The sequence below is a fragment of the Moschus berezovskii genome, chromosome X (assembly GCF_049115385.1).
Source record: "Moschus berezovskii isolate FMDL1 chromosome X, NW_MosBer_1.0, whole genome shotgun sequence".
NCBI lineage: Eukaryota > Metazoa > Chordata > Mammalia > Artiodactyla > Moschidae > Moschus > Moschus berezovskii.
Genome location: NC_142488.1, coordinates 27,248,306 through 27,270,471, shown reverse-complemented (window position 1 = coordinate 27,270,471; position 22,166 = coordinate 27,248,306). Strand labels below are relative to the sequence as shown.

At 37.5% G+C, this 22,166-nt stretch overlaps 1 protein-coding gene across 1 annotated transcript in view; it reads right to left on the bottom strand.

The window, feature by feature from the left end:
• Positions 1–1,510: 1,510 nt before the first annotated feature.
• The window catches only part of IL1RAPL1 (interleukin 1 receptor accessory protein like 1), a 712,082-nt gene continuing 691,426 nt past the window's right edge, over positions 1,511–22,166 (bottom strand). The window contains exons 9-10 of the mRNA XM_088834257.1: positions 2,673–2,843; positions 1,511–2,229 (exon numbers count right to left, since the gene is read on the bottom strand). Coding sequence (XP_088690383.1) covers positions 1,511–2,229; positions 2,673–2,843 — 890 coding nt within the window. The remainder of the gene's footprint in view (positions 2,230–2,672; positions 2,844–22,166) is intronic.

Below are 22,166 nucleotides of genomic sequence, written 5' to 3'. Positions count from 1 at the left end.
AGCATCAACTTTCTGTTTCTGACAGAATTATACAGTTAAAATAAAACTAATTCTTTATACAGTAAAATTATTTAAATACTTTCTCATCTAATTTAAAAACTATTTTGTGTAAATAATGTTTATTTTGAAAATACTGATTTCTGTTGGTATTCATATGTTTGACCTCCTGAGTTCTTATATAAACACTTTGAGATTAATAAGTGTTGCTTATGTTCACAAACTGAAACCAAACACTTGATTCTGATTATAGCACTGAAAATTAAATACAGTGAAGTAACATTTAAATACAAGGGGACCCCATAATAAGTTTCACAGATTTGCACTGACTCTTTAGAAAATAACATTTTCTATAATACAAGGTGACAAAGCATATTTGATGACACATCCTGTCCTTCCCTTTGGTTTGGAAGCCTTCAATGCAAATTTCATTTTGACTTGTGTTGATTCACCCTTTTGAGTTAACTTGCCTGACATTTGCACATAATCTCATTTGCAGAAAATCATAGAGGGAAAAGAGGAAGTAGAATAGTAAACAAAAACAGCCACAAACACATTCATGCCTTTCCAGGAAGTGATCAAATATAGGGCTTGATTTTTTTGTTTTGTTTTTTGTTTGTTTGTTTTTTGTTTTTTTTTGTTTTTGTTTCTTTTGTTCTGTGTTTATATATATATATATATATATTTATATAAGGGTACATCAACTCATTTAAAAAACGGAAACAACACACTCTCCCCCATTTTCATGCCCTTGATCTTCTCTTCTTAGCACTCTGTAGTGGTCACTGTCAAGTGACTAGCACACTTTTGGGTCTGGAGTGTATTCTGACGAGCAGTGAATTAAATGTTAAGACAGTTAGACCCCACCCCCCTACCCCTTCTCAGAGTTTACACATCATGCCGCCATTAGAAGGGTAGAGATGGGGAATGAGGTGGGACAAGGAAGAGATTCAGGGCTCTGATTGGTGGGGCCCTCCTATGAGCAAATGTTCTCATTTTTTTTTTTCCCGAGTGGCAATGCTGGCATTCGTTGCACTGCTTTCTGAAGGCCCACATGGCCCTGCTGATCCTAGGTAGAACCCAAGAGAGGATCCGGTGCTCCTTGTCCCATCAGATAGATTTGTCCAAGCACCCCAAGGAAATGTTAAAAGCAAAACAAAGATCAAGGAAAGGAAATAAAAGCCCATTCTAAAACTAAACTAATGAAGCAAAAAAGGGTTTTCTATCTATACATAAGTCTCTTCTTTAAAAAAAGGTAAATTTACAAATTCCAATGACATATAAAACAAAGTCAAAAAATGTAATGGTAAGAGACATGGTAAAACAGGAAGACACTGATGCTACAAAGAAATTGCAAAAAACATATGTACAAGACCCTGTTTTTCCTCATGTTCTAGAGATTGTAACGCATGTTTTTGTTTTTTTAAACAGCAGCAGTCGAGGATTTAGTTCCAGGCACTGGACTGCAGACTCTACTCAAACTCCCAGGGACTGGGTGTCCCTTGCTTTTCTGTCACCAGATCACACTGGATATACTGGTCTCCCGTGGCAACAGCGGCAGGATGGCACTGTTTGTGTGGGCCTCGTCTGGATTCTGCTCCCTGCTCGATTTTGTCTGTGGCCGCTGCCCGTTGATGAGTGTCATAGGGATGTTACAATAGGTATGCTGATTGCCTATGGAGGTAAGAGGCAGGGTGCCAGTAGGAGGTACGTCATACTCGTAGCTTCGGTAGTAGTGTTTCTGACGCATTTGTGAATGGTAAGTGTTGTGAAAGGTGGATCGGAGATCTGGATGGGCAGTGGCTAGAGCTGTGGAGGTGGCGGCAGCCATGGAGATGGCTGAGACAGTCTGCAGCTCCCCAAAAGGCCCCTGCTCACTAACATCTAAAGCCTGCTCATGTGTAATGGGTTCTATCCTCTTAAAAGGCATTTCGTATTGTAAACGTTTCCAGAACTTAGAGTTCAACTTGTTGCATTTTGGTCCATGCCACTTAATAACGGTCAGGAGCTTGATGGTGTGCTTGAGGGCCTCCACCTCCTGGTAGTTCATAATTCCTCGTAGTTCACTGCACTCGATGAGTATCACTTTAATTTCTCCAGTCACAAGCATATTTCGAAGTCTGGTCTCCAGCTCAAAGATGCTCCAGCCTCTTCTGACTACGTAATTTGGGGTCATGACAATAATCAGCCGCTTGCTCTGATCTACACACCTTGCCACATCTTCAATGTATGCTACAACAGAGAAAAGGGTTTATCAGAATAAGTAAATTGAACATTTGGTCCAGAAAGCCCCAATGGATTCTCTTTCACACATGAAAATGAGAATTGTTGGTTGTTAGGTAAACCCTTGAGAAGATGAAAATAGCCAATGATCACTTAGAATAGAGGATGGGGCTTTTGCTTCTCTCAGTGATAGAAATATTTTCCCAGGTACAAATCTCTCATTTGGTTTTTTTTAAATGTCAAGGTTCATAACATGAGATGCTTTATAGAATAGTGGAAGTGGCTTCCTCGGGGGTATCAAAACTTATTTTTGATTTGAACATATCATGCGATTTCTTTCTTGAGAAACTGACAGATGTAGAAGAAGCAAAAGTTAAAATTTTATCTAAAAATGATGACTACACAGTCAGATACAAGGATACACACACTCTTAAATGAAAACAGTAACTTACTTCCAGTTGGGATTAAATCTCTATCTGGTATAAACAGCTTATATCCATAGTGTTTTTCAAGCATATCAGGTAGGATTTCAAGAGCAAAGCGTTCTTCTTCCCCAGTCTCTTGATTCCACTGGTCAGGATCCACTTTGGTATATGATAAGTATGCATCGTAATCTTTATTATCTGTCAAGAACATCACAGAGTAAAGCTGAAGTTACTACTCTACAAAGAAAGCAATAGGACATGAGAACAATCACCTTATTTCATAAGTATCTCTAAATGTCCCACTTCTAGGAGACCAGAGGAAAAAGTTTTTATTAATTTTCATTAATAATTCAATAATGCCAAGTATTGTGGAATGAATTTGGGGATATAAAGGAGTTACATTTTGTTGTTATTAAGACAGTAGGAGAAAAATTAATGAAAACAGCAATGAAATGTTAACATTAAACATTTTTGATGCACAGATCATAGAGAATTTTGACAGCTTATAATAGTCACATATTTGGATAACATATTCTTATTCTACATAATTGTACATTTCACCTAATCCTTCCTTTGATGATTTTACCCTGTTGAAAAAAAAGAAAGAAAATTGAAATTGGCTTGGCTGGCTTAAGGAATGGTTTTTAGGTTGTGTGCGTTGTGCTGATTTTCTTTTGCGGAAAAGATAAAACAAAATTTGGAATAATTAATTTTTCTTTGGGAGCTGGTTCTTGAAGTCAGTATTAAGACTATTAATATGCTGACTTATTATAGAAAAACATATTGTTTTCCTGATCTTCATTTATCTTACATGTAAATTACTGCCTAATTTTATTTCATCATGTTAATCAGTTTGACTGAAAGAATAAAAAAATTATAATACAAATGAATTAAACTTAGTTCTAAAATTTGATTTCTTTCCTCATTCTTCTCCATTTTTACATGAGAACCCTTCAAATATTTGATGACTACTACTGTGCATTATCTTTATCTTAGCATAAACATCCCAAAATTCTCATTTGTTTTTCCTTAGATTCTGCAGAATATCATCCATCAATTTCCTTTTCAGAGTGTGATATCAGGATTCATAATTCACCTCAATTCTAAATATCATCAGTAGGCCATGTCTATCAGTATCAATACGCTTTGGTCTCTTTTGTTCTTCCTTGATAATTGTCATTGTATTATTTGATTATTAGATCAAGTTGCTTTGAAACACTCCTATATTTCAGAACAAAAGGATCTTGGCATTTGGTATAGAAAATTTAAAATATTTGGGGTATAAAATATCAAAGATAGAGGGGCATCCATGACTTGCTCTGGGTGGCTCTGGGACACGTCTTTTGACTTCAAAGACACTAAAAGTCACTTCTGAAGGTACATATGTATGTTCATTTAGTAGTCTGATAATCCTGAACTACCTAGAAGTCATTCTATAGTTTGTTATGGAAACCTCAGAGAACTGTTTACTTCACTTAAAGTTAACACAGGCATATAAGAAACTAGCAACTCTACTATAGGATCCCTGGGGAAATAAAAACCTTTAGCTATGGAAAATTTTTTAAAAGCAACTTTCAGGTAATAAAAAAAAGTAATCATCCCAATCATGTCATATTTTGGTATTTGGCATTTTCTTTATTCTTTAAGCAGGATATAGTTGTACATAGTAATTCAATTTTCACAAAAAATGATAATTATGTTTATTATACCATGTCTATGCAGATATGCCAGTGGTCTATAGTGGTACCACTTTGTTGACATAAATAGTTGAGTGAGAAATAATAGAAAATAGCACATAATAAAGCTACAATATAATACCAGTTAATATTTAATTAAAATGTCCATTTATTAGATAATCACATGCCATATCTATGAGATAAAATCTTCCTTCACAATATGGGTCAGTAACTTCCAGTCTAGTAGAAGATGTAGACAAGTCCACAATCTATTTCCAGAGCATAAATATGTTGCAAAGAATAGTACAAGTGTCATGGGCCAATGGGAGGACTCTTTAAGCCAGATTGAAGATTGCAGAATGATTTCATGCATATACTATTCTTTTCCTGGGATTATTTCTCTTCTAATTTTTTACAAAGTACTATAAAGTACTGAAGTTTGCCCAAATCTGGGCTGGGTAACGACTAGATCCTCATTCTTCACCTTTTACCTTGTATAGGCTCAAAAGCATTTGAAAACCAGATCAATATGAACACCAAAGAGAACAGAGCACGTATGACCACATGTAAACAACTGTTCACCAATACTAGTAAGTTCCGGATGGATGTCACTTTTGCTCACATGACACTGTTTCTGGTTCTCCTGCCTCATCCATGGACATCTCTCTTCCAATTCATAAATGCTGTCATTTCTAGAGATGTTTTCTGTGGCCTGTTTCATTTGTCTCTCAGCCTACGTTCCCTTAAAAAACCTCTTTTTCTCCCATTACATCAACAACCACGTCTATGTAGATGTCTCCCTAACTTAGATGTCCAATCTTGTCTTCTTTCTCATGAACCTGTAACCTGGACATTCAACATGTTCACAACCAAATGAACTTTCCATCTCAAGCTTTGTTCTTCATGTTTTATTTCACTTAAATTTTAGTAACATAAGAATCTCACGTCTATAGTCTCTAAATGTCAGATGCATGTTCCATTTATCTCTTTTCATTACCAATACTCTCACAGTCATTCACTGGTAAAAATCCTTTGGATTGTTTCCATCCAGGGTGAGGTCCTACTCTCTCCTCAGCTGCTGTAATTATATTTTATTGGGTCTTTCCTCTCTGTTTCCTTATTCTTCTGGCCCATTCCACACAGAATCAGAAAATTTATTTTTTCAAACCTCACAACTGATTACATTTATGGTAGCTTGAAAAATACTTATGGCTACCCATTGTCAAAAAGCCAGCAGCTATCTCTGCAGTTGGTTTCCTTTCAATTTGAGTCTGATATCTTTGAGTTGAAGGTGATCTCTTTTATCACATATTATATTATTGTGCTCACATCTTATCTTCTTTCTTTGACCACAAGATCCTTGATTCAGATATATGACTAGGGATTAGTAGATGCTCAAACATATCTGTTGATTAAATGAATGAATGGCCTCTCATTTGGGTATCATGTGACATATATCTATGGCTAATGGAGAGATTTTCTCAGGATTTGGGCCATTTCCTAGGAGAGATGGCTTTGGTGATACATATTCCAAGTTGCCTGGACTCCTCAAGCAATTACTAGGAGTGACAGGGTCAAAGTTTAGCAAAGTTTCTTTGGAATAATCTTGAACTGTATTTTCTTATTGTGACTCATTGAAGGCTCAGAGTCCTTGTAAGCTTCTCTGAAAAAGTGGTTTTCATACTTAAGCATGAATGGCAATTTGGAAGACTTGCTAAAATACAGACTGATGGGCCCCACCTCTGGAGGTTTCAATTCAGAATATCTAGAATAGGTCCTTAGAATTGGAATTTATAGAAAACTCTCAAGTGATAACTGCTGACAGCCCACGGACAACACCTTGAGAAACCCTGCTTTACAACAGAGTATAGGTACTCCAGGCATAGGTATTGAAGCTTCCCAGGTAGCTCCAATGGTAAAGAATCTGCCTGTGATGCAGGAGACCTGGGTTCAATCCCTGGGTTGTGAAGATCCCCTGGAGAAGGGAATGACAACCCACTCCAGTATTCTTGCCTGGAGAATTCCATGGACAGAGGAGCCTGGTGGGCTACAGTCTATGGGGTCGCAAAGAATTGGACATGACTGAGTGACCAACACTTTTACTTTCATAGGTACTCCAAGGTCTCAAAGGTATCAAAGAACTGCAGTCAGCTGCCAGGTAACTGATCAAAAGTATCACAAAGCCTACACACTGCAGCCTCAGCTCCATGATAAGGGGACTTGATACTTACAAGATGTGTACTCTATGTAGAAATAAGATGAAAATTCATGAAAATCCACACTTTCATCAAAAAGGGGATAAATTCATACCTAGACTAATATTGTCAGTAACCATATTAAGATTAAATGAACAGGAACAGGTACTGTGGTCTCAGTCAGTTTTCTATCTCTTTATGTCATCTGGGTGAGTTTGCAGCATTTAAGCTAATATCCCCCAGGTAAAAAGGAGATGTTCACAAGGAGGTTATTCTGGCAAGAAATAGGACTAAAAGGCCCCTTGCAAGCGGCTACAGTAGCATCCTTCCTCAAATCAATGGATACTTGATTGATATCTAATTTCTCTCCCCAGAATCTATGCAGTGCAGTATTGGGCTAGGCATTTATTTACCAACAGAAGCAAACTCCAGATTTGAAAATTATCAGACTGAAAATACCATGTCATATATCGTGCTAAATGCAGTAATGTTTCCTGAGTCAAAAACATATGGATTCTAAGGTTTCTTCTTTTATCTCAGTTACCTGCTGAATCGGAGTCATGGGAAATATCTCTTAGATATTTTTCATGTCTGTAAGAATGCATATTGACTAATCTTAATGTGTATAAGAAATTGAAAATGTGAGGTTTTTTTTATAATCATAGGCAAAACAAAATTATGTTAAGATTTTTAAAGGATCGGACTGTGATCTTTCAAATTTAATTAAGTTTATAAATAGCTGAAAACAAATTAGTCATAGAAGGATAGTACCACAATCTAGATCTTATTCTGAACTTTATTCTCTAAATTTTATTTTCTGTAATTTAAACCCTCAAGTATAATTCTGTTGACTGCAGAGATGGAAAGCAGTTGACATACACACCTTTTGTCATAATATTCATAGGTTCTAATATAGTCATTGGTTTACTCTTTCCATGATTTTCAAGAGATTCTCACTGTAATGTCCCACATAAAAAGGAATGAAGTCATCAAGATGGTCAAATAAGATATCCTTTGCATGTATCCTCTCTTCTGCAGCACAGAGCCAGTCCGACCCACCCAAGGACCCATCCAATGACCAGGTATTAGCCCTCCCAGTGACCTGGTGGGAGCCATACCCATCCACACACCTGGTAGTAGGTCCATCGACTGAAGACACAACTGTGGATCCTGAAGTGAAAACCTGTCCAAATGCTATACTACTGAACAAGGTTCTAGAGGTATTCCTAGCCACCCAAGGACCAGAGAGGACCCATATGAACCTGAGCTCCAACCCAGAATGATTAGGTTTCTGGAAGTAATCGCATTGGCCTGGGGAACAGACAGAAGAACTTTACCTGCTAAAGTCAGTCTTTAAAGACTAGAAGAGATATTTGCTCTTTCAAATGTACAGACACCAATGCAAGGATACATGGATCACAAAGAATCAGGCAAATATGGTATCACCTAAGGAAAGTAATAATGTGCCAGTAACCAACACCTAAGAAATGGAGACCTACAACTTGTGGGATAAAAAGGTAAAAATAATCATCTTAAAGAAAATCACTGAAAATAAATGCAGGCAGTTTAACAAAGTCAGGAAAATAATGCGTGAATAAAATGTGAAAGTCGTGAAGTCGTGTCCAACTCTTTGTGATCCCATGGACTATGCAGTCCATGGAATTCTCCAGGCCAGAATACTGGAGTGGGTAGTTGTTCTCTTCTCCAGGGGATCTTCCATTTAATAAAGAAACAGAAACCATAAAGAAGAACCAGATAAATTCTCAAGCTAGCAACCACTTTGGCTGGTGAATTCTACCAAATATTTCAAGAAGAATTAATGCAATCCTTTGCAAACTCTTCCAAGGAAAAAATAAAAGAGGAGGGAACATATGATGCCAGCGTTATCCTGATACAAAAACCAGATAAGAATACTACAAGAAAACTACAAGTCAATATCCCTAATGAATACAGATACAGAAATTCTCAACAAAATACTAGCAAACCAAATTCAACTGTACCTTAAACAGATAATATAACATGATCAAGTGGGATTTATTCCTGGGAAGCAAGGATGGATCAACATGTGCAAATCAATGAATGTGGTATGCCACATTAATAGAATGAGGAATAAAAGTCATATGATCCTGTCAATAGATTCAGAAAAAAGGATGTGACAAAACAATTTATAACCTCTCAAAAATTTGGGTAGAGAAAGAAAATACTTCAACATAATAAAGGCTAGGGGGCTTCCCTGAAAGTCCAGTGGTTAAAACTCTGTACTCCTAATGCAGGGGGCATAGGTTTGATCCCTGGCCAGGGAACTAAACATTCCACATGACACACGGTGTGGCCAAAAAATATGAACATAAAATATGAACACAGTAGAATATTGTTTTGGAGAATATTATTCTGCCATAAAAGTGAAGGAAATTTTTTTTTATTTGGGTGGGCCTTGAGGGCATTATACTTAAGTGAAACAAGTCAGACAGAGAAAGACAAATATTGAATGATCTCACTTACAATGTGGAATTGCAAAAGCTGAACTAATGGAAAAAGAGAGTAGAATGGTGGTTGTCAGGGGCTGGGAGTGGGGACATGCTGGTCAAAATAAATCAACTCCCAGCTCTAAGGAGAATAATTTCTAGGGATACATAGAAAGCTTGGTTAACAATACTGTATTATATACTTGAGTGTGGCAGAGAGTAGAACTTAAATGTTCTCACTACAAAATGAAATATTTATGTGCGGTGATGGATATGTTGCTGCTGCTGCTGCTGCTGCGTCACTTCAGTCGTGTCCGACTCTGTGTGACCCCACAGATGGAAGCCCACCAGGCTCCCCCGTCCCTGGGATTCTCCAGGCAAGAACACTGGAGTGGGTTGCCATTTCCTTCTCCAATGTGTGAAAGTGAAAGTGAAGTCGCTCAGTCGTGTCCGACCCTTAGCGACCCCATGGACTGCAGCCTACCAGGCTCCTCTGTCCATGGGATTTTCTAGGCAAGAGTACTGGAGTGGCTTGCCATTGCCTTCTCCGGATGGATATGTTCAGTTCAGTTCAGTTCAGTTCAGTCGCTCAGTCGTGTCCGACTCTCCGCGACCCCATGAATCACAGCACGCCAGGCCTCCCTGTCCATCACCAACTCCCGGAGTACACTCAAACTCATGTCCACAGAGTCGGTGATGCCATCCAGCCATCTCATTCTCTGTCGTCCCCTTCTCCTCCCGCCCCCAACCTTTCCCAGCATCAGAGTCTTTTCCAGTGAGTCAACTCGTCGCATGAGGTGGCCAAAGTATTGGAGTTTCAGCTTTAGCATCAGTCCCTCCAATGAACATCCAGGATTGATCTCCTTTAGAATGGACTGGTTGGATCTCCTTGCAGTATAAGGGACTCTCAAGAGTCTTCTCCAACACCACAGTTCAAAAGCATCGATTCTTCGGCGATCAGCTTTCTTCACAGTCCAACTCTCACATCCATACATGACCACGGGAAAAACCATTGCCTTGACTAGACGGACCTTGGTCGGCAAAGTAATGTCTCTGCTTTTTAATATACTATCAAGGTTGGTCATAACTTTCCTGCCAAGGAGCAAGCGTCTTTTAATTTCATGGCTGCAATCAGCATCTGCAGTGATTTTGGAGCCCAAAAAAACAAAGTCTGACACTGTTTCCATTGTTTTTCCATCTATTTCCCATGAAGTGATGGGACCAGATGCCATGATCTTTGTTTTCTGAATGTTGAGCTTCAAGCCAACCTTTTCACTCTCCTCTTTCACTTTCATCAAGAGGCTTTTGAGTTCCTCTTCACTTTCAGCCATAAGGGTGGTGTCATCTGCATATCTGAGGTTATTGATATTTCTCCCAGCAATCTTGATTCCAGCTTGTGCTTCTTCCAGCCCAGCGTTCCTCATGATGTACTCTGCATATAAGTTAAATAAGCAAGGTGACAATATACAACCTTGACGTACACCTTTTCCTATCTGGAACCAGTCTGTTGTTCCATGACCGGTTCTAACTGTTGCTTCCTGACCTGCATACAGGTTTCTCAAGAGGCAGGTCAGGTGGTCTGGGATCCCCATCTCTTTCAGAATGTTCCACAGTTTATTGTGATCCACACAGTCAAAGGCTTTGGCATAGTCAATGAAGCAGAAATAGATGTTTTTCTGGAACTCTCTTGCTTTCTCCATGATCCAGCGGATGTTGGCAATTTGATCTCTGGTGCCTCTGCCTTTTCTAAAACCTGCTTGAACATCTGGGAGTTCACGGATATGTTAGGTAATGTTATTGTGGCAATCATTTCACAATGTATATGTGTGTCAAATTGTCACATTATACACCTTGAACATATACAATGTTATATGTCAATTATATCTCAATAAAGCTGGGGGGAAAAAGAGAAACAAATAAAAAATACCAAACCTAATCAATTAACTGGCTGCTTTGTTACTTTAAGTCAAACAACTAGTCCAGTAGAATTTTCTCCTTCAATTTACTGAATCAACTATGTTTTATAAAAAGATATATTTGAGGAGAGAAAAGCTTGGACTCTGGAGAGTGAAGAAATAAAAATATAAATTAAAAACATTATTAAGAAATTTTGATGAGAGAAGGAAAATATAGAACTGTGTATCAGGAATAAAAAAAGTGGTTTAGAAAAATGATAAACATTTTTCTTTTTGACATATGAAAGGATATTAGTCAATTCTCTTTAGAAGGACTGAGAAGCCGAAGAATCCATGGATTTTTTTTTAGAACAATAGAGCTTTTAAGAAAATGTAGAATGAAGACTCCCTTATCAAGATGAAGGTGGTGGCTATATTGGATGTGCACTAGGAAAGAGATTTACTGATAATATAAATGGCTTGAGATTGACATTCAGGTCTTTGGGAGTTTTTAACCTTTAAATACCTATTGAATAGTTGTCAGATGTTATTGGCAGGTGGCCATTTCTTTTAAAAATTTATTTTCAAATATTTATAAGTCACATATGTGAAACTGACTAGTGACAGACGCTATTATTCAACAAATGGATTACCAAATGAGACTGGGGTAGGGTTCCATGATGAACTGTGTATTTCATTTTAAAGATGATTTTCTACATTTGCATGTAGTACATTAGCAGAGAATTATGTGATCATTAACAACTAGCATTGATATAATTTGAATAAATAAGAGTTTTTTAAAAATTAAGTCATTTCTTTCTTGTATTTCAGACTTGACCTTCATATGTTTTCTTACATTTCCAACAAGCAATTTTTCATTTAAAACATCTGCAGAAATAGATCTTTGAATAAAAAACATTATGCACATATTAATATTTTGATTTTGTGATTATTGAATGTCATTGTTTTAATAAATTCCACTTTTCATGTCAATTCAGCCAGGGCAGCCTCTGACCATTATATTCTAAAATAAATCTGCTTGATTTTTACACTTTGAAAGTTTAACAATATTGTTCTAGTTTACATGTTTGATTACTTGGTACTTTTCTGGACTATTTGATTCCATAGGACCTTGAATACTGAAACGTGTCACTAATTAAAATATCTATGGTATGATACAGTGAAGGGAAAAAAAAGCAGCTGAGCTCAATATCAGACTGCCATTAATTTTATTTTACTCATTTGAGACTTCATTTTCAGATCTATTAAACTGCAGCTCCCTAGAGAATATGTCTAGGATTAAATGAGTCTCCACCATACAGTGAAATGCTTGGCCCAAAGCAGGTATTCAGTAGATACTAGGTTCTTTCTTTTGAATCCTTAAGAGGACAGTGGGCAGCATAGATGGTAAAAGTCTTAATAGGAGGATAACACTGTATTTGTTTGGGTTTATTTCTGTGTTTTCATTCTATCCCATTGGTCTACTTGTCTTTTTATGCCAGTATATATATACTGTTTTGAAGTGCGATAGTGAAGTGAAGTCACTCAGTTGTGTTCAACTCTTTGCAACCCCACAGACTGTAGCTAACCAGGCTCCTCCGTCCATGGGATTTTCTAGGCAAGAGTACTGGAGTGGGGTGCCAGTGCCTTCTCCAGAGGATCTTCTGGACCCAGGGATTGAACCCAGGTCTCCTGCATTGTAGGCAGACGTTTTACCATCTGAGCATGAAGTGTGATAACTCCTGCTTTATTATTCTTTCTCAGGATTTCTTTGGCTATCTAGGGTCTTTCATGGTTCCATATTAATTTTATTTATTTATATTTAATTGTTTTGACATCAATAAATTAGCTATAAATGGAAGGGCTTATTTCTGGACTATTAGTTCTAGTCCCTTGACATGTCTGTCCTCATGTTTGTACAACACTGTCTGCATTACTGTTTTAAAATACATTTTAAAACTGGGGAGTGTAGGTCCTCCAACTCACTCTTCTGATAATTGGGGTCCTCTTAGGTTCAGTTTGCGGATATCTATAGGAAAACCCAACTAGGGCTTTGAATCTGTGGATCACTTTGGAGAATACTGCCATGAATATGAAGTCTCAGCAACTCAGTTCCGATGGATTCAGTTAATACACAGATCTATCATCAATCATCATCTGCCTCAGGAAGGACAACAAAGCTCAGATCTACAACTTTCCTTCCATCTGAATTCAGGTGGCGACACTGAAAAAGCAATAAAGGCATCACTGGATAAAGTAAGCTGATTGTGCTTCAATTTTTAAAAGACATTTAGAAAGACTATTTGAATATCTTTAACCTTTTAATCATCTCCATCAGGGTGTGTGTGTGTGTGTGTGTTTAGTTCCCACCTGGCCCATACAGTGCTGGTTGCTACAGAAAGCCAGTTTATACTGGATGCATTCCAGCCCTGCTCATGGTTGATATTAAGGAATCGCTGGGGCCCTAACAGGACAAAATCAAGGAGGAAATGTGGCTGTCAGCTTCACTTTTTTCTCCTTGTCTCCTGCAGATCAGTGCTTCTGGCTCCAAGAAGAGAATTGGTTTCCCTGAAAACTCACTGGCCCTGGGCACAAAGGCCACCTACAGGAGCGTGATGGACACTCCTTGGAGGTTAAGGGCATGCATCCATCTCACTTGTCCATGGCTAGCTGTGGCCGGCACCTGGCAAAGGTGCCCCTGTTCTTCCCGGCAACCATATTAATTTTAGTAGTATATTTTCTACTTCTGTAAAAAATGCATCTGGACCTTTGATAGGATTGCATTGCATCTACAGAAGGCTTTTGCTAGAATTGTCATTTAAACAGAATTGATTTTTTCAATCCATGAACATAAGATACTTTTCCACTTGTTTATGTCTTCTGCAATTTCTTTCATCAATGCTTTGTAGTTTTGAAACTTAAACTCATGGAAAAAAAACCAAACTTACAGTTATCAGAGGTGGAGGGCGGAAGAGGGAAAATTGGAGGAAAGTGGTCCAAAGTTACAAACTTCTAGTTATAAAATAAGTTAAGTACTATGGATACAATGTACAACATGACTATACCTAACACTGCTGTATAATATACAGGACAGTTGTTAATAGAGAGTAAATCCTGTGAGTTCTCATCACAAGGAGAATTTTTTCCTTTTTTCTTTCATTTTTATTGTATCTATATGAGAAGATGGATATTAGCTGAGCCTATTATGGTACTTTTTTCACAATACATGTAATTCAAACTATTAGGTTATATGCCTTGAACTTGAAAAATGATGTATGTCTACTATTTCTCAATAAAACTAGGGGAAAAAAAGAAAAAAGAGGATAAGAGTTGGCAGCACACTATAGAGAACATGAGATTTGGAGTAAAAAGGCTTGATTCCTATCACTTAGCTTATGGTTTGAGTAAGGTATACACCAAAATCAGCTATATCGGTTTCTCCTATTGAAACTCAAAAACACAGTCTAGATCGTTCATGTGTAGGCAAATTATCTAATTACCACCACCAAAAAATACCCCCAAACAAACAAAAAACCCGAGGGTGTTTCTAAATGATTTTACGGAAGTACTGTGTGTCACTGAAGACAATGATTCCTGAAACTCTTAATAGTCAGTAAGCTTATAATTGAAGAAGAATGAAAAACAAATTCTATGACAATACTGTATAGATACCAATTTATTTCAAATGCTTTAAATGGAACAGTTCTTCACATTTTCCAGGGTCAGTGGGTAGAGATTATGAAAGATTGCTCTGACTCACTTTGTCCAATATCTGTAATAATTCTTAAAGTAGAACTAGAAGAGATCTCTTTCTTTATCTTTAAAATAGGAATCATATTAGTTATTATAGCTTGGATAAGCTTGCCCTGCCAAGCCCTGCCATCATTATGAATAAGCACATCCCTCAAATCCCATACACAGGAGACAGAAGCAAAAGAAAGCACTTTATAATCTGAGAAAAACAAACAAAAAGTAGATTCACCCTGTCTAGCACAAGATCCTCCCCGCCAATTGAAGTCCTAAGCTTGTTCCCATAAGTTATACCCTAATGAAATCTTACATAGTACCTTACTGACATCTATCAATACAATCATCAGTGTAAGACAGCTTACTCTTTGCTGTTCTCTTTTATTCATAGACTATAAGATTATAATCTTTTTTTCTTTAAATATCTGTTATATTGTTTTATTTGTAGAGTCAATTCTAAAATCTAGACATCCTTGAAGGATTTTTGGAACAATTCTTTTATTCATGACTCTGAACCTTTTGTTCCCATACATAAATAAATGTGGTATGGAATCTTGAATTCATAATGCTGTACAAGTAGTAAGTATTTACCAGTAAGTGCTCATAATTCAAAGTGAAAGAGCTATAAAAAATGATGTGCCTGAAGTGCCATTTTAGTATAGATGAAGGAGAAAATGATTACACCTTTGGATCATAAGGGGAATCTCTGTAAGTTAGGCAGAAACACGAGCTGTATATGAAAGAGGAAAAGAGAAGGGATAGAGAATAGACAAGAAGGAAGGAAAGAAAGAAGGACAGCCTATCTTAATCCCAGTCAGAGGCATGTAGGGGCAAACGAGTCTGATGTTGTAGGGGTAATAGTATTTTCTTTGTAAATATTCTGGCAAACGTGGTGAGACATCATATTAGTGTATATTCAGCTCTAGAGACAGTAGGTTGCCTTTATCAGGATGGTCAGCTAGCGTTTAATTAGAATAAGGAAACACTCTAGAGCCACTACAAACACTTCAACTATCATTATTTCTGATCAAAAGTAGATGCTTCATGAATTAGCACAATGGATATTAGAAATCAAGTTTCACTGCTAAAATTGGCGATTTTTTTACTAAGTATAGTGGATTTTGGAAATGGACCCTCAATGTTGAAATCAATGCTACTTAAGACATATGCCCAAGAAATCATAAACAAAATGAAAAGACAACTAATAGAATGGGATAAAATATTTGAAAATGATGCAATTGACAAGGAATTAACTTCCAAAATATCCAAAGAGCTCATGTGTCGTCGCTCAGTCGTGTTCGACTCTTTGTGACCCTGTGGACTGTAGCCTACGAGGCTCCTCCGTCCATGGGATTTTCCAGGCAAGAGTACTGGAGTGGGTTGCCATTTCCTTCTACAGGGGATCTTCCTGACCCAGGGATCAAACCCGGGTCTCCTGCATTGCAGGCAGATGCTTTACCCTCAGGGCTCAATTAAAAAAAAAAAAAACAACAACAACGATTCAATCATAAAATGGGTAGAAGACCTAAATGATGATATTTCTCCAAAGAAGACATACAGATGGTTAACAGGTACATGAAAAAATTCTCAACATTAGTAATTATTAGAAAAATGCAAACCAAAACTACATTGAGGTACCACCTCCCACCTGTCAGGATGGCCATCATTTTAAAAAATCTACAAATAGCAAATGCTGGAGAGAGTATGGAAAACAGTAACCCTCCTACACTTTTGTGGGGAATGTAGTACAGCTATTATGGAGAACAGTATGGAGGCTCCTTAAAAAAAACTTAAAATAGAATTACCATATGATGATCCAGCATTCCCACTCCTGGGTATAAATCCAGAGAAAACTCTAACTCCAAAAGATACATGCACACCAGAGTTCACTGCAGTACTATTGACAATAGCCAAGACATGGAAGTAACCTGACAGATTAATGAACAAGGAATATACCCACATACACATACATGCATACAATGGAATATTACTCAGCCATAAAAAGGGTGAAATAATACCATTTGCAGCAACATGGATGGACCTAGAGATTATCATACTAAATGAAGTAAGCCAAACAGAAAAATATGAATACCATATGATATCACTTCCATGTGGAATCTAAAAAATACAAATGAAGTTATTTACAGAACAGGAGTAGATCCAGAGATAGGAAACAAACTTATGGTTACGTGAAAGTGGGGGAGGGATAAATTAAGAGTTTGGGATTAACATACATGCTCTACTATATATAAAATAGGTAAACAACAAGGATTTACTGTATAGCATAGGGAACTATAATGAATATTTTAGAAGAACCTATAAGGGAAAAAAATCTGAAAGAGAATAAATATATTTATGTGTGTGTGCATATATATATAAAGCTGAATCACTTTGCCATACACCTGAAAGTAACACAACATTGTAAGTCAACTATACCTTCAACAAAAAAGACATGAGTAACTTAATATAATTTAGAGACACATCCCACTCCTCAGAGGTATAGTGGGGCCAGAGACCTTTCTGCTTAGGGAAACTGTTTCAGACTTGATTCCAAATGGTCCTGTGTCCTAATGAAGAATATTCCTTTTGGGTTTCTCATACACCTAAATTTATTTCAGAAATAATTTTAAAAGTTATAGGTAATAGAAAAGACAGTAAATATTAGAGAAATTTTTGAAAAAATATAGATATAACATCTCAAATTATAATGCCCTACAATGTTGTTTTCATGTCTAAATAGTACCTTTCAGTTCTTATCAACATGGAGACATAGATCTCTTCAAAGCTGATCATCATAGCATACAAATCTTTTTATATTCTGTTTTTCATTGAATACCATGACAGTTTCCTGTATCATAAATAGTTCCCAGTTGATGAGGAATATTCTTAGACATCATTAGATGGTTAGCCTAATCCTGACACTGGGATTGTCACATGTGCCTCAGGGGCAAGGTTTTTTGGGAACTCTCACAAACATTCATGTGACACAGAGTTGGATCTTCAAGTTGATAGGATAGGTTAAATGTTTGTTTATTAAGAAATGTATATGCAGCAGAATTTGTCCAAATTTTCTCAGTATTTTATGGAATCAAGGTGGTAGAGTAGTAATTAATCTTCTCCTACCCCTAACCGTTAGAGTTAGCTCATTTACCCAAAAGGACCTGAGAATTATGGGTAACTGCATTGTCTTGGGTCCATTCTCAAAGCTGTGTTTGTCCAAAGACCAGCATCTCATTCTAACTGGGAACTGTGTATGATCAGATGCTATGGGGTTGGCAAGGCTACACATGTTTAGTGGGTCACCCTGTTACAGCTTTCTGAGCTAAGAAATCTTTCTGCTCTGGCAGGAAGAAATATCAATAATCATAACCAGGAGAAGTATGAATAATCTCAGATATGCAGATGACACCACCCTTATGGCAGAAAGTGAAGAAAACCTAAAGAGCCTCTTGATGATAGTTAGAGAGGAGAGTGAAAAAGTTGGCTTGAAACTCAATATTCAGAAAACTAAGATCATGGCATCTAGTCCTATCACTTCATGGCAAATAGATGGGGATACAGTGGAAACTTCATGGCAAATAGATGGGGAAACAGTGGAAACAGACTTTATTTTTTGGGCTCCAAAATCACTGCAGATGCTGACTGCAGCCATGAAATTAAAAGACGCTTGATCCTTGGAAGAAAAGTTATGACCAACCTAGTCATATGACAGCATATTAAAAAGCAGAGACATTACTTTGGCAATGAAAGTCCATCTAGTGAAAGCTATGGTTTTTCCAGTAGTCATGTATGGATGTGAGAGCTGGACTATAATGAAAGCTGAGTGCCGAAGAATTGATGCTTTTGAACTGTGGTGTTGGAGAAGACTCTTGAGAATCCCTTGGACTGCAAGGAAATCAAACTAGTCAATCCTAAAGGAAATCAGTCCTGAATATTCATCGGAAGGACTGATGCTGAAGCTGAAACTCCAGTACTTCGCCACCTGATGAGAAGAACTGACTCCTTGGAAAAGACCCAGATGCTGGGAAAGATTGAAGGCAGGAGGAGAAGGGGACGACAGAGGATGAGATGGTTGGATGGCATCACTGACGCAATGGACATGGGTCTGGGTGGATTCTGGGAGTTGGTGATGGATAGGGAGGCCTGGCGTGCTGCAGTTCACAGGGTCGCAAAGAGTCGGACACGACTGAGCGACTGAACTGAATGTTCACATTGTCTGAATCAGTACTGTATTCTGAAGAACTGTCATCTTCTAAGACTCTATTATATATGTCATCCAGATGATCAGAGAAAGTATCCTCATAAAATTCACTCAAAATTTTGTGATGTGGCATTTTTGAAATTTTTATGGTAATAAACTTGCATTTATAATACACAGAAGGTTGGGATAAAAATCGAATGGAGCAAAATATGAATGATAATAACAATTGTAAGTTGTATAATGAACCCTTGATTAACTTAAAGCTCTAAAAATTATGCACAGTCATGTTAATTGTATCACTCTGTATAAAAATGTATTGATATATCTCTGGTCAATAATGTTTGGGTAACAAAAGATGTATTAATATGTCTCTTGTCAAGAATGTGTTAGCTGATCACGATAACTGATTGGAAATGGCAGATGGAGAGGAAGTGAAGCAAATGAGGTAAAGGATGATACAGAGAATTGAGATGTAAAACGGAGAATGGTAAGGAATGAGTGTGGGGGGATGGGTGATGCAAAAGTTGTTCTTGGCTCCTATCATAGTCTAAAAAAATCAAAAGGTTATGAGAAAATGATAATAAAATGAGAGAACTTGGAGAAAGACATTTAGGAGTAATTTGTACATAAATGCAACTGTAGACAGGGTTGTACATATGATCCAAAAAGGTGGTGCTGCAGAATTAAAAGAGAAACGCTAAGGCCTGAATCTAGGAGAAATATTACAATGTAAGGTTGTGTTCAGTTCAGTTCAGTTCAGTCACTCAGTCGTGTCCGACTCTCCAAAGACTGATGTGAACAAACCAAGAGAGCAAAGCATCAATATGTTTCATCTTGGAAAAACAGAATCTTTCTGATACAGAACTGATACAGTCAGGTAATGCCCATTGTAAAGACTTGAAAGGAACCGACTGAATGTGTCCAGATGCCAAACAGTCCATCTCCTAGTTTGATACAGTGACGGAAATTAGGAAAATTTGAGGATTTAGACCTGGGTTTCAATTCTGTCTTTCTGGTTGTATGATTTTCTGAGTATTAATAAAATAGTCAACACAACACTTGTCATTTAATACATACTTAAGAAATGGTCAGTGAATCTGTTATTAACAATCATTGTAGTACTGACATTACTTCAAAAGATGAGCTAAAGTTTCTTTCCCTCTTCTTCCTTTCTTTCCAAGAGCACTTAATGTATTCGCATTTCAGGGGAGGTAACATGGTAGCCAAGAATAAAGATAGCTGATCAACTTTGACTTTCAAATTACAGTTTTTGAAGTCAAGCCAAGAAAAATTGGCTTTCTCTTAACAATTATCTCTTCTTTGGAAGAAGAAAGGACTTGTGGGAGAGCTAGGAAGAATGGGGATTCATGATGTTAGGGAAATTTTTCAACACTGAAATAGTAGATATTTATTCAATTATAACAATGTGTAGAAGAATCCAAGGAGATGCAACTAAGGTTCAGTAACATCTAACCTCTAAACATCTAAACCTAAATCAAATCCCTTACAATTATACAGTGTAAGTGACAAATATATTCAAGGGATCAGATCTGATAGAGTGCCTGAAGAACTATGGACAGAGGTTAATGACTTTGTACAGGAGGCAGTGATCAAGACCATCCCCAAGAAAAACAAATGCCAAAATGAAAAATGGTTGTCTGAAGAGGCCTTACAAATAGCTGAGAAAAGAAGAGAAACTAAAGGCAAAGGAGAAAAGGAAAGATATATCCATTTGAATACAGAGTTCCAAAGAATAGCAAGGAGAGATAAGAAAGTCTTCTTTAGTGGTCAATGCAAAGAAATAGAGAAAAATAATAGAATGGGAAAGACTACAGATCTCTTCAAGAAACAGAGATACCAAGGTAACAGTTCATGCAAAGATGGGCACAATAAAGGACAGAACTGGTATGGACCTAACAGAAGCAGAAGATATTAAGAACAGGTGGCAAGAAAAACTGTACAAAAAAGATTTTCATGACCCAGATAACCACGATGGTGTGATCATTCACCTAGAGTCAGACATCCTGGAATGCAAAGTCAAGTGCGCCTTAGGAAGCATCACTATGAACAAAGCTAGTGGAGGTGACGGAATTCCAGCTGAGCTATTTCAAATCCTAAAAGATGATGCTGTGAAAATGCTGCACTCAACATGCCAGCAAATCTGGAAAACTCAGCAGTGGCCACAGGACTGGAAAAGGTCAGTTTTCATTTCAATCCTAAAGAAAGGCAATGCCAAAGAATGCTCAAACTGCCGCACAATTGCACTCATCTCACACGCTAGCAAAGTAATGCTCAAAATTTTCCAAGCCAGGCTTCAACAGTACATGAACCGTGAACTTCCAGATGTTCAAGCTGGATTTAGAAAAGGCAGAGGAACCAGAGATCAAATTGCCAACATCCATAGGATCATCGAAAAAGCAAGAGATTTCCAAAAAAATATCTACTTCTGCTTTATTGACTATGTCAAAGCCTTTGACTGGGTGGATCACAACAAACTGTGGAAAATTCTGAAAGAGATGGGAATACCAGACCACCTTACCTGCCTCCTGAGAAACCTGTATGCAGGTCAAGAAGCAACAGTTAGAACTGGACATGGAACAACAGACTGGTTCCAAATTGGGAAGGGAGTATGTCAAGGCTGTATATTGTCACCCTGCTTATTTAACTTATATGCAGAGTACATCATGAGAAACGCTGGGCAGGATGAAGCACAAACTGGAATCAAGATTGCTGGGAGAAATATCAATAACCTCAGACATGCCGATGACATCATCCTTATGGCAGAAAGTGAAGAAGAACTAAAAAGCTTCTTGATGAAAGTGAAAGAGGAAAGTGAAAAAGTTGACTTAAAGCTCAGCATTCAGAAAAACAAAGATAATGGCATCCGGTCCCATCACTTCATGGGAAATAGATGGGGAAACAATGGAAACAGTGAGAGACTATTTTTTTGGGCTCCAAAATCACTGCAGATGGTGACTGCTGCCATGAAATTAAAAGATGCTTGCTCTTTGGAAGAAGCTATGACCAAACTAGACAGCATATTAAAAAGCAGAGACATTACTTTGCCAACAAAGGTCCATCTAATGAAAGCTATGGTTTTTCCAGTAGTCAAGTATGGATGTGAGAGTTAGACTATAAAGAAAGCTGAGGGCCGAGGAATTGATGCTTTTGAACTGTGGTGTTGGAGAAGACTCTTGACAGTCCCTTGGGCAGCAAGGAGATCCATCCAGTCCATCCTAAAGGAAATTAGTCCTGAATATTCATTGGACGGACTGATGTTGAAGCTGAAACTCCAATACTGTGGCCACCTGATGCGAACAACTGACTTGTTTGAAAAGACCC